General features: G+C 40.2%; 1 protein-coding gene across 2 annotated transcripts in view; it reads right to left on the minus strand.

Moving 5' to 3' along the window:
* Positions 1-7,307: 7,307 nt before the first annotated feature.
* The window catches only part of kdrl (kinase insert domain receptor like), a 57,320-nt gene continuing 48,035 nt past the window's right edge, over positions 7,308-16,592 (minus strand). The window contains exons 27-30 of one of the 2 annotated variants that reach the window (XM_037780272.1): positions 16,437-16,561; positions 15,162-15,240; positions 13,525-13,628; positions 7,308-9,791 (exon numbers count right to left, since the gene is read on the minus strand). In XM_037780272.1, coding sequence (XP_037636200.1) covers positions 9,608-9,791; positions 13,525-13,628; positions 15,162-15,240; positions 16,437-16,561 — 492 coding nt within the window. In that variant the 3' untranslated portion in view covers positions 7,308-9,607. The remainder of the gene's footprint in view (positions 9,792-13,524; positions 13,629-15,161; positions 15,241-16,436; positions 16,562-16,592) is intronic. The other variant, XM_037780271.1, reaches the window with a different exon arrangement.

The raw sequence follows: 16,592 nt of genomic DNA on the forward strand, positions 1-16,592 counted from the left end.
ACTTCAAAACTACCCAAACTATCCCTTTAAAACATTTAAAAAGAAAAAAACAAACTACCTACAATTCTAATTGACACAGCAAACAACTGAAACCAGAGAAAAAACAATCTGGGATCTCGTAATATTTCATGTATGATGTATGGAAACCTAAGTCACAAAATGCCACTGTAGAGATGCACAGATGAGACGAGGCCAGAGTGACAGACACTAACAGGAGGTTCTCATGTCCCACGTTTGGACTCGTCGAAAATGTTTTCAGTTCGCCAAAACCAGCGGCAGCACCGGAACCGGACAGACATTTCACAGAAAGGGATTAACACACAAAAACATGCATCTGAGCTCCAAAATAACCCCACCATGTTCACATTCATTATGCCACTGTGAGCAGCATTTTTCCCAGGCCCTCCTGGTGCATAAGCACTCTATACACCCGCCACCCCCCGCCAGAGAGGTAAACAATGGGGGCAAGTGGGTGAGCTGGTTTCACTGCACTTTTGCCTTTGAATGGGCATTGATGAATTTGAAGACTCCCGAGGGTGCAGGGCTGACATAGCTGTGCTGCCTGGAAACTATTAGAAGTCAGATCTACGTTGGCTCCGTGCAGCTCATGTTATCACTAAACCGTATGGAAGCATGATCAGAAGCGCTGTCTTATCTGATAAAAGTCTATTTTCTGTTTGTCATCAGTAAACAAACCGGGGATGACAGAAGGGGAACACATGCTCTGAATAAAGTAAACGTTGTGCAACATTTCTTTTTTTTAAAACTTCACTGGCATGCCAGATTGAAATTTAAATTCAGGACGACAAGAATAGGCTTTCTGATGTTTCCTTAGAAAGTGTATTTAAGAGTCCCGGTAAAAAAAAGAATTTAGTTAGATTGTTGTCTCTAACTCACAACACATGAGTTGCTCAACCAGAACAAAATGCCACTTTTTGATTTCCTGAAGTGAGTTTAAAGTTCTGCTGCTTCAGCAAAATCACAGATCCACTTGGTACCTCAAGTTGTTCATGATCAGCTTTTAGTGCCAGCGGCTAAAGGGACGGCAATGTCGGCCTGTCTGTCCACCACTTTAGTTCAGACTGAAATGGTCACGGTGCTGGGAATACTCAAGCAGGGAACGTTTCAGCAGGTGGAAGAGTTCAAACCGGCAGAAAGTCCAGCAGGCAGGTTACAGGCAACAGAACGCCACATAACTACGAAGACAAACTGACAAGGAACAAAGGAACTGGGCTGGTAAATACTGTATGTAGTGAATGACTGAAGTGAGAGCAGGTGAGCAGAAGGTCTGGTGAGAGCAGGACCAAAGCTTCGGTTATACTTTCCATAAGGACGGCTGCACGGACATGAGCTGACGTGGAATTGTGAGGAGGAAACGTGTGGATCTTGTATACTCCATGCGGGTTTCTCCTCGCAGCAAACAGACACTCACAGCTCCTCAAAGTTCTCCATTTTTTCCAAATTCGGAAAGGGCCGTGTCCAATGATGTGACGTCACGTTGGACACTTGCAACCCTCACAGATGCGGCAAGCATAAATCACACTTAGGGTACATGTCCACAGGGGTGTTTTTCATCGCGAGGGATCGCCTCACTTCCCAGCATTGGATGCTTGATGGGCTGCCACTAGACACAAGGCGCAAGGCACCTGATTGGACGATAGCTTTCCCTCGTGGGCTGCTGCTCCCAGCTTTCAAACCGGAACTAACATGGCAGCTCGTTTGTAAACTTTCTGCTCTTATTTCGCAAAAATAGTTCACCGAAATGTGTTTCTGAAAACATTTGATGTGAGAAATAAGCCACGCAGTTGCTGAATCTGTCTTCATTTTAGATCGACAACGCTTAGTTTACAAGCTTCTCGGGAGTTTCCAGAGGCAGCGAGTCGCGTCGAATGCTCGTGATTTGCATTAAGTAGCCTAAACCTCAACTGTATGCAAATGAGGAGCAGCCAACGTGATGCCTGATCTCTCGAATCACGCAGCCACGCTACCAGAATGCATTGCACTGCTGCTTACATGGACAATGAACTCGAAGCGTGAAAAAGACGAAGGCTGTGGACATGTACCATTAACGAGGCACAGGTGAAACTAATCAGGGCGGGGCAAACATCCAAAATAGGCGGGACAGTGACACCGAAAGGAAGGAAGTGAATTGACGAGAAGGGACAGGCGAGTAACAAAATAAAACAGGAAACACTAAATATGAATGGAAAACACGGAGCAGGTTTTGACAGATATATCTCAACAACTATTGGATGTATTGCCATGAAATTTTGTACAGATATTCATATTCCTCAGAGGATGAATCAAACTGACTTTGGTAATCCTCTGATCTTTCCTTTAGCGCCACCATGAGGTCGACATTTGTGGTAAGATGGATTGCCACAGGCCCTTATGTCCGGCTCCCAAAGAATCTTAATAAGTACTTTGGTTTATGACAAAATACCTGCAAAACTAATGACACTCCGATCAGTCTCAGTTGTACTCTGTGCATGGGGAGAAAAGACGAGTACAACTTGCAACAAAGGGCCCCAATTAGAAACAAACCCAGGTAGGCTTGCCGCGGTAGTGTTACACGGTGTTCGGGCATACACCTATTTCATTACTTGTCCGTTTTTATAGAAATAAACCCATTTAGTTCATTTTTGTGTATCAGTGCCGCGTTATCAATACATACAATATGTACATAGTCGGACGATGGACGCTACAAACTAAAAGTCAAAGTGTCTGCCTGTGTGCATCCTAACCAGTACGCTGCAGGACACCCCCATTGATGCTGTGTAAAAAAAATGTTTTTGACCAAACAAACCGCTGGCAGATTTCACTTTTTTTTGCCTTGATATATAGGTTTTGTTGTTTGATCTTTTAAATAAAATATTTCAATCACACTTTTCTCCAATTCAGCTCCTTCATCATGTCAGACGTTCATATAACTAATACACATGACAATATATTGACCTGCTGCTGATGTTTGTTTTTTCCCCTTCGCCCTTTGAACTACGTACAGTGGTGCTGAAGCCCATTATAGAAGAGTCTTTATTTAGCTGGATGTGTGTTATTGGCTTGGACTTTGCTTGTTAAAGGTGGACTGAAGTTAGGGATCTTAAGGGGGCAGTATCCGGCTCATTGTTTTGCATTTAGGTGAGAGGCGCGGATGTGGCCTACCCACCATTCACCTTCTTGGGCAGGGGTCTGGGAAAAGCATTATGTGACCGTTTATATATGGAAGAATGGAGGGGGGATGGGAACCTTTGCACTGTTTGGTCATTGGCCCCAAATCAGTGTATGATAGGATTTCAAGCTGCACAGATTCGGTTGGATTAGTTTCAGATGATAATTCATTAATGCCTCTTTTTTAATGATTAATGGAGTGTTTTGCAGCTTTCTGTTTGCTTTGGGAAGAGGCTGTGGAAGTACTCAAGGAGGGGAGAGGTCTTTTTCATGAATGTAATTGTTTAACGAGGGAAACAAAAACAAACTGCACAGTGGGTGTGGCATTCAATACAAACAACATTTCTGAGTATTAAACCTAATATCTTTGCACTTTTGTTAATTAAAAGAGCCTCAGATCAGATCCTGAAGAGGGCATCCCTCCTCCGTTGCTCTTCCTGAGGTTTCCCCTTTTTTCTTATCCAGTCTAAGATGCGATGTGCAGTCTGTAAAGCCCTCTTTGGCAAATTTGTGATTTTTGACTTAAACTGTCTTCACTAGTCAGCCTTATAGGATTCTAGTTAGAGCCAAAACACCTTGACTCACATCCTGCTCTGGTAACAGATTTATGCTCCCACATGTTTTATTAGTAATACTTCTGATCATAGAACAATAACGAGGAGTCATCCAGGTCACGGCATTGTCATTTTGTTATTCAGTGGTATTTCTCACCTGGTGTTTTGTTCATGACACGGACACAATTAGAGGATAGGTTCACATTTTTTCAATAAATGCTTCAGGAGTCTGAGTTAGACAAGTTAAGTGGATATCTTACAAAGTTTCCCTCTTTTTAGTATGTGAAAAAATGTGAAATGTGAACTTATTCTTTAGTGTTTTTAAAACAGCAGCAGAGATTTATTTAGCAGATATTAATTAAAGACAGAAAATACAAGCAGAGGTGAGGAACAAACTGTGTTTTATGATTTCTTCTTCATCACAAGTTGCCTATTTTATATGCTATAGTCTTTGACGTCAAGGAAACTGGATAGATAACTTTGAACAAAACTCAAGTGCTGTACTTAATTACAATTTTGAGGTACTTTACCCATTTTATGCTACTTTATACAACACTTCAGTTCAAAGGGAAATATTGTACTTTATACTCCACTTCATTTGACAGTTTAGATTTACTTTTCGTATTTAGATTATTAATACAAAATAGAATATTTAGCTCATTTTAATGTTTGATTTTAATGAATGAGTAGTTTAATAAACAGCTTTCACTCAGTAGCAGTGTGCCCTCAGGAAAGGAACCCTCATCCTTCTGCCTGTATGGAAAACTACTGTGTGTCGATGCAGACACACAAACATGACAGTCAAATCCCTCCCCCCTCCAACATCCTTCCCTTGTTTGTTTGTTTCTCATATTCTGGGAATAGTCAGAGATTGTTGATATGTGTTTGGATGTAATGTAACTCACCTTGCAGTAAACATAGTAAATCCTGTCAGGACAAGCGGAGACAGTCCAGGGCCCAACCTGTCCTGTGGCGTGTGGTCCCCTCCGACACACCCAGTACCGGTAAGCAGGGGCATTGCGCTCCCATAGGAAGCCCCGTGCGTGGCGTCCTCTGGTCGTGACCAGGATGATTAAGAGTTCCTTCCTTTGCTGTTTGGCATTGTCCCGGTGAGCAGACAGACTGCCGACACCTTGTCCTGGAGGAGGAAGTGAGTCTCTCACAGTCCAAGGAGCAGCGGAGGGGCTGACAGCACGGTCCAATCTAAACAGACGTTTTCATTAATACAAGGTTTGAGAATTCAAATGGGAATAATTAAGGAGCACTTTGATTCTGTGAATGAAGTTTGCTGCAGTTAAGAATAGTCTGAATCCTGCGGTCATACCTGTTGACTGTACAACAAATTGCTCCTAGGGATAATAAAGTTTTCCTTGACCTTGTTTGTGCCAGGGGTTCCCACTTCCCAACATGGGAGTTGGGATCATCTAAGGGGCGGCAGGATAAATCTAAGGGGTCACGAGATAATTTATGGGAAATAAAGGGGGAAAAAAGATATTTCTGCAACACAACTTTTTTTTATTTTCCCACTTTTCTTTAATTTTTGAACTACTGGATTACTTTACTATTTCAAGCCTCAATAAACTATTTAAATTAATTGAATCACTTAATTAAAAAACACTCATAGCATAATATTTATGTTGTTCAGAAAACTAAACTAATCTAAACGAAAGCACACGGAAAATGCGCACAGGTCTGTGAGGGTTTTAGCTGAATTCATACTGTACTTGTATTTTAGTAACATGTTAACATGCTGTAATGTTATCATTTGTCAATCATACTGTCTCCCTCAATATGCCTGTATTTACCCTCCGTCTGAAACGCCCTGTTTTAGCAGATTTCAAAGGAATTGCGTTGCTAGGCAACAGCTCTGGTCCATGTTTACTTCCTGTCAGCTGATGTCATTCACATACACTGCAACCGGAAATAAACTGGGACACATTTAAAACTATGAAATGGTGTATTATATTGTAGATTTGTAGAATTAAACAACAATGGCTACAAAGTGGTAGGCTGCGGGACAAAATATCAACGCGGTTACTTCCACTTGTGATTTGTTATCAATACACTGGCGCCAAATATTTTTAAAGGGACTGTTTGTAACTACTTACACATATAAATCAATCCGGGTCGGTGTCCCATGCTTGCTCGCGTGTGGCTACGCTGTTCAGACTCAGACTCCAACACAAACTACATGGAAGCACCAAAACCGCAAAGTTATATCTAGTGAAGCCCGTCTGTTAAACAGTGTTGGCCGCGGTCGGAGGACGTCTTTCAACCGGGCAAATACTACCTGCCTTTTGTTTTATCACAGTAGGAACTAAGTGGTACTATACACGTTACGTTACCTTAGTCCAGGTGGTTGCTCAGACTGGACACACTACTAAACTAAACACAACATGTCTCTAGAACACCTTGTAGAGACAGATAACCCAGCTGACAGCTAACATCAACAAGTTCCACTGAGTTACAGTACGATGCGTTCAAGTTCTTTTCAGAAAAAAAAGCAATATTGGGCGACGTCATGACGTCATCATGATGTGTTCAATGTGATCTTGTAAAATGTAGTTTTTGGAGAGAAACTTGAATAAATATAAATAGCCTATGTTTGAAGATGTTTGTCAATTTAGATTAGAAAGATTTTCGTAAGGCATAGTTGTATCCTTCCTTTAAACATTTTAACCCTAGAACTGTTCTGCTTTCTGGCAGTTTTGCCAGTTTATGGCTATTTTACATTAGAGTGTACACACTGTGCCCTTTATTGTACATTGTTTCATCTCAGTCGTCAAATCCAGTGAAACTGACACCACAATGCAGTGAATAAATAGGCCTACATATTTCCTTTATTTTTATGGGTATTTTTTCTTCTTCACTTACAAATATATCGTGATGTATCGTAGATGATCCAGATTAGGAAAAGCAAGGACAGCATTTCTAAGACTTGGAAACATCTGGAAGTCGACACATATAACTAGAAACACCAAGATAAAATTATACAACAGCTGTGTACTATTTGTCCTTCTATATGGTGCTGAGTGCTGGAGAATGACTGAAAGAGACGTAGGCAAGCTTTCCAGCTTTCACAACATCCGTCTCAGGAAGATCATGAGGGTATTCTGGCCTAAAGGAAGATTACAAACCATGAACTACACAAAACGACAGGGTGCTTGGACATAGAAACAATATTGATAAGAAGAAGATGGAGATGGCTTGGACATGTATTAAGGAAACCATCTGATGACATGACAAAAGTGGCATTGCGTTGGACACCAAAGGGAAAACGCAAAAGAGGGAGGCCCAAAACAACCTGGAGGAGAACCATCGAAGGAGAAATGAAGACCAGAGGATACAGCTGGAACAGCATTGAGAAGAAATCAAACAGAGATGTGTGGAGATCCTTGGTCCTTGCCCTATGTGCCACCAGGTGCAACAAGGACTAAGTAAGTAATCGTAGATGATACCATCATTATCGTTGGCAACGTATCGTGATAGTATCTGTGATTCCCACTATGTCAGCATAGTGCCTGATAACATTTGATATGTTTCCTCATATAAGCATTTCAAGTAATTATGAGTCAAGACTGCGAGTAACGTATAAATATATATATCTTTATTCATTTATTTACTTCATATGCTCAGTTAACAGTGTCGGGCAACATTACTTTCATCAAAACTAACTTGTTATACTACATGAACAAAACTGAAAAAAGAATAGGTCTTATTACTCATGGTTATGTATATGAAGAAATGCAATGAATCAATTGAATGTTATTGTGATCGCAGTAACTAAAATGATAGAACCAAGCTTGAAATTTAAGACAGAATTAAAACAAGTGAACATAATATAACAACTTCTGCAAATGTTAATTTCCTACTATGCACAAGAGTTAAGAGTTAAATAAAAAAAAAGCAAAATAAATCGGGAATCTTTGTAACATGTGACCCTCAACACTGTTTCATAATAATATACTTTTAGAATACAAAAACATTATACTTGATATAAAGTATCAGTGCATAATCACTTCCTCTCCACATAAACACAACAAGTTGGTCACAATCAAAACATCATTTGGGAATACACATTGGTTCAACATATCCACTTTATACTGCAGTTTACTCACTGACAAATACTGTTTTCTTTAGTGGTCAACAAGCACAAGCTAGCTGCATTTCTACAGGGTGTGTGTACGCTAAGTTTGGTCCACAGTACTTTCAATACATCGGGTATTACAGACGAAATGATTTTACATGTTAACAAATAATAGTGAACCGGAGCAGACTGGTGCTCACTTTACACACACACATGTAGAGTTTTTGTAGCCTGCCCTGCAAGCTTTACTAACACGTAGCACAGAACGAAGGACGGAGAATATCCACATACATGTTTCCCTCAGCTTTAAGTGAATACAGCAGCACAAACAGCATATACATCTGGAGTGAAGTGTTGGGATATTACATGTTGATATGAGGAAGACTGAGCTGTAAAATCCTTCAGTTAACTTTTAACTATGAATCTAAATGAACAAACAGAACTGGATTACGAAGTGACAGTGTTCACAAACTAAATAAATACATTTTACTAGCGCTTTCTGAATAACTGTTCAGATTCTCATGTTTCTGACTCAATTTGTACACGAGAAATAAACAAATCCGATTTTTCAAAATTCAGAGTTTGAGTTTCTTCAACACCAGATTGGGGCCGGAGGAGGAGTGTACATTTACAGTAACTTTCCATTTAAATGGTTTCATGGTTGAGCTGTAATGTTAAATCATAAGCCGTCTGCTCTCACTATCAGCTCTACCCTGTTTCCTCCATTAACCTCCATTAACCTGTGATTTTCCATATAAAAAACATCCACCACTACATGACAGTCACTCTGAGTCAACCTGAGTTAGTTGAGCTGATATTTTCATAGAATAAAAGGAGCAACGACACCTCAAATAAGATACTTTTTCATTATGTTATATTGTCGTCCATTGGCTTTTTGCTTTGAACTTTAGCCAACCTTCATATGAGCGGATGAAGCCACATTACAAAAATATTTTCTCTTCAACTTTTTTCTCAAATTACTTTCCAGTTTTCACTTTTTTTATTAAAAATTAAAACAGATAAAAAGATTCAATATAAACTTGAAAAGCCTCAGGACCATGTCTCATATTGATCTTTTTTTAAAGAGTTATGTCCCTCATCTTGGACAATGCATGATAGCATTGCAGCAATCATAGCTTTCTATGTGCTATCACTCCTTTTTTCATCCCTTCCTCATTACAATTTTTCTATGTTTTTTTTTTTGCCATTTTACAAATAGCTACAGTATAAAAAAACAAACATAGATTGCTGCAATGCTATTATGCATTTTCCAACACTAAAAACATAAGCCTTTATAAAAATCACTATGAGACATGGTCCCTCCAAATTTGGCACGACCAACCCCCTGGCTCACAGACTATATCTCTCTGGATGTTATTCTTCATCATCAAAGGTTGTAGTTTAATCAGATGTGTGGTAAAGTGGGAATCATTGTGGTTCGTTTTCACAGTAGATGAAAGAAATACCTGAGGCTGTTTCCAGCTGTTTGACATATCACAGTGAATGTGGAACGGACCAGCAGCATAAACGTCAGCCTGCCTCTGAAAACTGTGAAGGAATTGACAGTCTACAGGTTTCCTTTTGTTGCTCGGCAGACGCCCTGGAAGTTGGAGGTTACAGTCGAGTATATTCATGTTTAACTTCAGAGCGTCCTTTCCTAAAGACTTTAAGAGGGAATCTCATGTGTTTTCCTCTCAAACGTTGCTACAGTCCAGAGATAAGAGTCAAAACAGAGGAGAACAAAGCGAAGGCCCCGAGGCTGTCCGTCAGTCAGATTCTCCAGGGCCGGAGCAGGAGCTTACACAGGCGGGGTGGAGTAGCGCACCACGTAGTTGTAGTCAGGCGGCGGGCTGTGACACTCCAGACCGACGTCCAGGACCGAGTCGTTCAGACTGAAGTCCAGAGAGGAGACTGTGGGTGGGAACTTCTCCTTTTCTATGTCACACAGCACAGACTCTTTACTCTTACTCACTGCCTTCATCCTGAAAACACACAGAGATACAGCATAAATATAACAGAGAAATAATCATCCATCCACCATCATCTGTAGACGCTTATCCTATTCAGGGTCACGGCGGGGCTGGAGCAGATCCCAGCTGACATTGGGCAAAGGCGGGGTACACCCTGGACAGCTCGCCAGACTATCACAGGGCTACAGGGAAATAATACTACATACAATTTATCTCATAATACATCATTATCAAGGGGCAATTCAAGAAAAGCAGGTTTGTAAACATATAAATACAAAAACTCTCCATCCACATGCTTAAAAAACACCTTACAATTAGGTCTGTCCATCGATTAAAATATTCGATTGCGATTAATCGCATGATTGTCCATAGTTAATCGCAAATTAATTGCACATTTTTTATCTGTTCAAAATGTACCATAAAAGGGTATTAAAGAGTTTGTCAAGTATTTAATACTCTTATCAAATGGGAGTGGATATACTTGCTTTACGCAAATGTATGTATATTTAAATACAAAATAATCTGTCACTGAAATGACAGAAAGTTGATTCAGAGTGACGCTATTTCATATTTACTTAGAACACAGAAAAACAAAAAGTGTCTCCATTTATTATGATGACAATTTTAAAACATTTCCATTAGACTTAATTCAGTTAGTCAATTAAACGATCCACAGAAAAGTGATCGGTGATGCTTGAATAATAATTTTTTAAGCAAAAATGCTGAATAATCTGGTTTCAGCTTCGCAAAGGTGAGGATTTTTATGTTTTTCTCTGTTTTGAATTTTGAATCGAATATTCTTTGGGCTGGTTTGACAAAGCACGTCATTTGAAGATGTAACTTTAGGCTTTGGGAGATTAATGTCTGACTATTGGCAGATTAGTTAATGAAAATAATCATTAGTCGGAGCTCTAATATTCACGAGCTTCTCCTAATTTTTCTGTTCATGAAAACATAGATGCAGTAATGTAAATGGATATGGCCACGTCATCAGCCGTGTACAATAAACACTCCTAATTGCAAAAACACAGACAAACACGACACCACAGACACTGATCAGTGACATCCTGACAAAGAAGTGACACAGGATCCAGTTCCTGTGTCACTCAAATTATTCTTTAAAATCATTCTGATGGCATAACTTTTTATCTTTGGAAAAACTAGACAGTCATGGTGGAAAGTGATGCAGCCAATAGGAAAACCACCAGCACTTTAACTTACTGTGAATAATAATTTTTTCCAACTTGACTTGATCGCTCTCACAACAGAGGTCTGTTTTGATATTCTTTGATTTAAAAAAAATGGCCCCTGTGTGAAGCTGCACGATGAGACAAACCTCTCCTTATTCATATATGATGTAATCAATCATTCTGAGTCTTTCTGCTTCATTTGAGCCTCAGAATATGAGTAATTGCCTCTTATTGTCTTTGGAGGTTGCTAAGGGTTTCCAGAGCTCCTCTCTCTCTCTCTTGAGGCCAAAGGGTCAGGCCCGGCGGGGGTAAAGTGACGCCGCCGTACTGGAATGTTGTCCTTATGAATAAGCTACCTGATAAACTAGCCATCAAAAATACTTAACAATATTACAGTGTTGCCTTGCCAATGCCGGGCACAGAGCGAGGCACAACTGGGAACAGGAAACAAAATGAGTCAGGGTAGGAGTCCCCTTTACTCTGACCAGAAACGATTAGTAGGTCAAGTGTTAAAGTTTGAGCCAACTTCCTCGGCAATATTGTTCACTTAAAGGTTGTGTTGTGAGCTACTGTTTAAAAGAAGTCATGCTGGAGGAGCGGTGAAGGCTGAGGGAGCAACAGGTGGACTTCAGCTTAACAAAAGGAGCACAGCGCTATAGCTAACAGGGGAGGCCCTTGTAAACCCTCCTAAGTTCAAAGGTGACAGTGATTGAGCGGTTGCCCAGCAAGGAAGTCCTCCCCTCAAAATGCGGATCATTCTCTGCATGCCTGGGTTGATTCTTTCTGCCACGCCGAGGCCCTGATGACACGAGCAGGCCTGTAATGAGTCTCAGTAGCCTTGACTTGTTCTACTTCTCGACATCTAAAAGACTCTTTGAGTGGTTGTTTGTAGAGGTGAATTTGGTGAGCTGTCAATTAATTACGGTGCTTCAGAGAGTGTCATTAACTCTGCTAAGTGTGTCTCATAAGTTGCTTCCCCAGCAGTTGTTTACATATTTCCAGTGATGTAATGTAACAAAGTCATATTACTTTGTTACGGTAATTAAGTATTTTTTGGGAGTATCTCATATCTCTATATATTTCTGTCAACTTCCACTTTTACTCCACTACATTTCCTAAATAAAATGTGTACTTTTACTCCGATACATTTTCCCTAAGCATCTTCCTTACTCGTTATTATAGCAAAGCAAGCAGGTCTGGCAAATCAGTGGTCCTAGATTGCAAGTTACATCATTCACGTGATGGGCAAGGGCAAACAAAGTGCTCAAGTCCAGGCAGGCTGCATGTTAGATCATGCCACATGCGACTAAGAGGGAATGAAAAATTGGATTTTGTTCTTTAAATCCTTTAAGTTGTGAAGACTTTGTTTTTCTTCAAGTGTAATGTAGCCTCCATTTTTAAGGTGGTGACCATGTACACAAGGATAAACTTAAAATTCTGACTTGCTTGCTTTTTTATTAACAGCATTTACTTGTATTTTCAATACTTAAGTACATTTAATATCAGGAAATTACTTTTGATACATAAGTACAGTAAATATCAGACACCTTAAGACTTTTCCTGAAGTAATATTCTAATAGGTGTCTTTAACTTCTACTAAAGTCTGCTTAGATATCTGTACTTTTACTCAAGTGTGGCTTTCAGGTACTTCATCCACCACTGCATGTTTCCTCTTAATAAGAGCTTCTATGTTGTTTACACTCTTTCCCAACTGAACAGATTTGGGAAACATGAAGATTAGCAATTTACTTTACCGCTGTCCCTCCTTGAAATCTTTTAAGTGGAAGCCACAATACTTTGAAGGAGTACTAAATAGTTTCTACCGTGCAGGGAACAGCAGAAAAATACCACAAGGTTTAAAGTGTAATTACTGAGTTCAGAGGTTTGACCCTGCAAATTAACCCTGCCACTGAGCTGCTGTAAACGTGATATGTAAGTCACCTACAGAGACCCTCATAAGAAAAAGATTTACAGAAATTTAACTCAGATTTGACTTTATCCTCAGATAACCCATAAAGTGAGACCATATTGAGATCCACATCTTAAAGTCATCAAATGAACCGCTTGATTTTGTAGAGTATAGGCTTAATGTCACTCCTTTGAGCTTATGTGTGTTTGTTACCTAGCTTTGCTTTATACCAAACAGCCATGACTCATAATGTTGAAAGTTAAATCAGACTGGGAGGCATCTCACTCAGGGCTCTTTTAGTGAAAACAAAGAGGTTTTAGTGCGCGCTCTTAAAACAGCCAAACCTCAAGTGACGCATCCACTCTGCTTTTGTGCTCAGTCCTTCAGTTTGTCACCTTCAAGCTTTTTCCCTCCCACTCTTCCTTTGTGCCGCTGTCCCTCCCGCATGGCTTCTTCGCCACACAAAAGGGAAAACTAGCCGCTTTTAAGGCAGAGGAAACTTGAGAGTGTGTGTGTGTTTATGACAGTTATAGCGTCTACATTCCAGCACAGCGGGGAGCTTTATTTTGCAGTCTTCTTCTTGTGTGTGCTGATTTGTCACTTGAAGGACGTGTAGGAGAGGTGCAGTGTGGTGTGGTGTACGTACGCCAGAGCCATGATGCTCAGAGGTCGGCCTGCCAATGATTCAAGGCGCTTCAGAGTCTCCATGTTGTCAGACGACAGGCACATCCCGCTGTCTGACTGACCGCCCTGATGATGATGATGATGATGATGATGATGATGATGATGATGATGATGATGATGATGATGCAGAGACAGACAGAAAGAATAATTAAAACCCCTTCTTTGTTATCTGAGGTCAACAAAAAACAAATATATAAACATCAGTAAGTAAGTAAACTTTATTTCTATAGAACTTTTCAAAACCAGAATTACAAAGCGCTTCACAGGTGCATGTAAAATAAATAAACCACTAATAAAACCACCAATAAAACCACTATCCGTCGATGTTTGTGTGAGCTTTTGCACCCAAATGATGCGTTTACTCCAGCATTGGTAAGGGATGCAACTATGTCAAGGCAGGTGTATTGCTCAGGAACCAAGGAAGCACAGTGTTGAGTGTTAAAGCTTTTTACACGGCTTTCTTGAATACTCGATTCTGATTGTTCAATCACGGCGTTCTACGGTCTGTTATTTCTTTATTAGCAGACCGTTGGTATATATAAAGGACCGTTGGTTTGGGCGCAGTTCTGATGTCAGACTCTGTCGGACCGTTTTTGTGTCAACTTATTGATTTCTGAAGTAAGTAGCCATGTAATAAGCGGGATAATGTGCAGCTAGCGGGTCAATGTTGTTAAATAAACCCCTTCAGGGCGACACAACGAACAATGACCTGCTCGTTGTACATTATGCCTTACTTCAATGTGGCAGAGACTCATCTGATCTGATAGTGAGGGAGACTTTGTCCCACAGAGTTGGAGCTAAACGAGTAAAAGCCTCCTTACAGGTCTTGGTGCAGAATAAGGAGTTAAAAAATCTGAAATATATAGTGAAGCCAAACCAATGAGGGCTTTAAAAGTAATCAACAAAATCTTAAATTGAAATCTAAAACGAATATGGAGTCAATGTAATTCAGTGTTTGTCAGAAGTCTTGCTGCCAAATTTTGGAAACCAATGCTGCATCGATGACTTTGACAATATTTCTAATTCGTAGGTAGCCAAACTGAACAAGACTCTAAGTGTGCTCTAAGTCCTAGATTTCTATCTGAAATCTAGCTGTCAGTGGTTGATTCTGTTAGAAGTATGGATTAATTACAGAACTTCAGTTTTATCAGTATTCAGTAGTAAAAAGTTTGATGGCAGCACAGCAGCAGTGCAGGGAATCCGAATTGTTAAGATTTTCTTGACTAAACCAGATGAGTCATTGGTATAAAGATTATAGGTCACACTATTGAAGTAATGAATAATGTGGCCAAACTGTGGCAGATACAAACTGAATAAAATTGGGCCAAGAAATAAAGTTACCAACAGTTATCAACTTTGAACACTCTGTTTGATAGGTAAAATGAATTTAAAGCAATTTAAAAATGCACCCTAAATCAAAAAATTATGTTATATCCTCTCATACAGTTCAACCGAGTCAATATGAATAACAACATTTATGTTCCATGGTGAAGTTTCAAGTGTCAAATGGCTGTCATCTAACTAACAGCGTGGTTTAGGATGAGATAGAGTGCAGATTGTGCGTCTGTTTCTGGTTTAAGTCCAGAATGAATAACTCACCTCGTGGTTCTCATTGGTCCCGTCCTCCATGGTAACCTCGTCGAAGGTTTTCACACTAGCAGGACGGATCTTGATGTTCCTGGCGAGAAAATATTTCCAGGGTAAGTCTTCAAAATCTCCCTAAAATGTTCTCTTTCTGTCTGAAGAATCCTTTGATTACACTGGAGCCGAGAGGCAAAAGTTCACCGACAAAACCGCAGGAACATAATCACTTAAATCAACAACCTATAGCATCTGTGGCGCTGTACTTTGAAAATACACCTTGTTTACTTTGCATTTCAACACTCAGAGGCTAAAGCGACTGCTTAATTTAGCTTAAAGGCTAGCTGTCATTACTGCTTTTCAACACCTCGTCAATAAACACACTTGGAGGACTTGTGAAAACCCAAGAGCTCAGCAAATATTATTTTAAGTGGACATAAATCTTGAAGCTGGCTCTATGGTTTTTTGGGGAAATTCCTCACAGGAGCTACAATATTGAAAGCTCTCCAGCCAAGCTGCTGTGTGTACGTTTCTTATCATGTGCCAATCAGGCCTCATTGTCCTCAGGTCAGTCCAAAGTGTTCTCCTGGTTGGGTTGAGCTTGACAGGAACAATAATTGTTTGGAATATTATTCAGTGCATAGTGGGGAACTGATTTAGGCATTTCCTTAGCAAAACAGAGTCACCGCTGTTTTAACAGTCTGAGGATAGGTTTACATGTTTTTACGCTATGGTGATTCATTTCCTTTGAATGCAACAGATTTGAGCCAACAAGGCAGATGTTGCAGTCTACAGTCATGCCAGCAGCTCTGTGAGGTTGTACTTAAGCACAGCTATGATAACATGCTCACCATGACACTGACATGCTGATGTTCAGCAGATATAATATTTACTTCACCATCTTTCTTTAGCATGTTAGCATGCTAACTTTTGATAATAAGGACGAAACACAAATTACAGCTGAGGCTAATGAGGATGTCATTAGTTTAGCAGGTATTTGGTCATAAACCAAAGTATTGGACAGATTTATATTTTGACCTGACGATGGCGCTCAAACACGTGCTTAACGACCCCTCAGCATCACTTTTTGCTTGCAGTAAACACGTGCTTAATGTTGTAAATTAAAAATAAACACTTGCTTAAGATTAGGGAACACTTAGTTAGGTTTAGTAAAAAACTACTTGGAATCCACCAGCCACATTGGCCAGTGGACAAGAAAGTTAGTTTCCAACCCTGGTTACAGGTGTCTGTTTTATGTAAACCAGCCAGTGAATAACTGATCCATGTTCTCACCAGGTGCTCCCTGAGTCGCGGTGGGAGACGGGTCGTGTGGGCATCTCCTCTGACGGCGCTGTGGCGGACGGGTCTCCCAACTTCCCCAGCAGGGCTGTGTTGATGGGTATGTAGTGCTTCCCCTCCTGAATCAACCAAACCGAGACAGAATATCTG

This window comes from Sebastes umbrosus, chromosome 9, assembly GCF_015220745.1.
Source record: "Sebastes umbrosus isolate fSebUmb1 chromosome 9, fSebUmb1.pri, whole genome shotgun sequence".
Classification (NCBI taxonomy): domain Eukaryota; kingdom Metazoa; phylum Chordata; class Actinopteri; order Perciformes; family Sebastidae; genus Sebastes; species Sebastes umbrosus.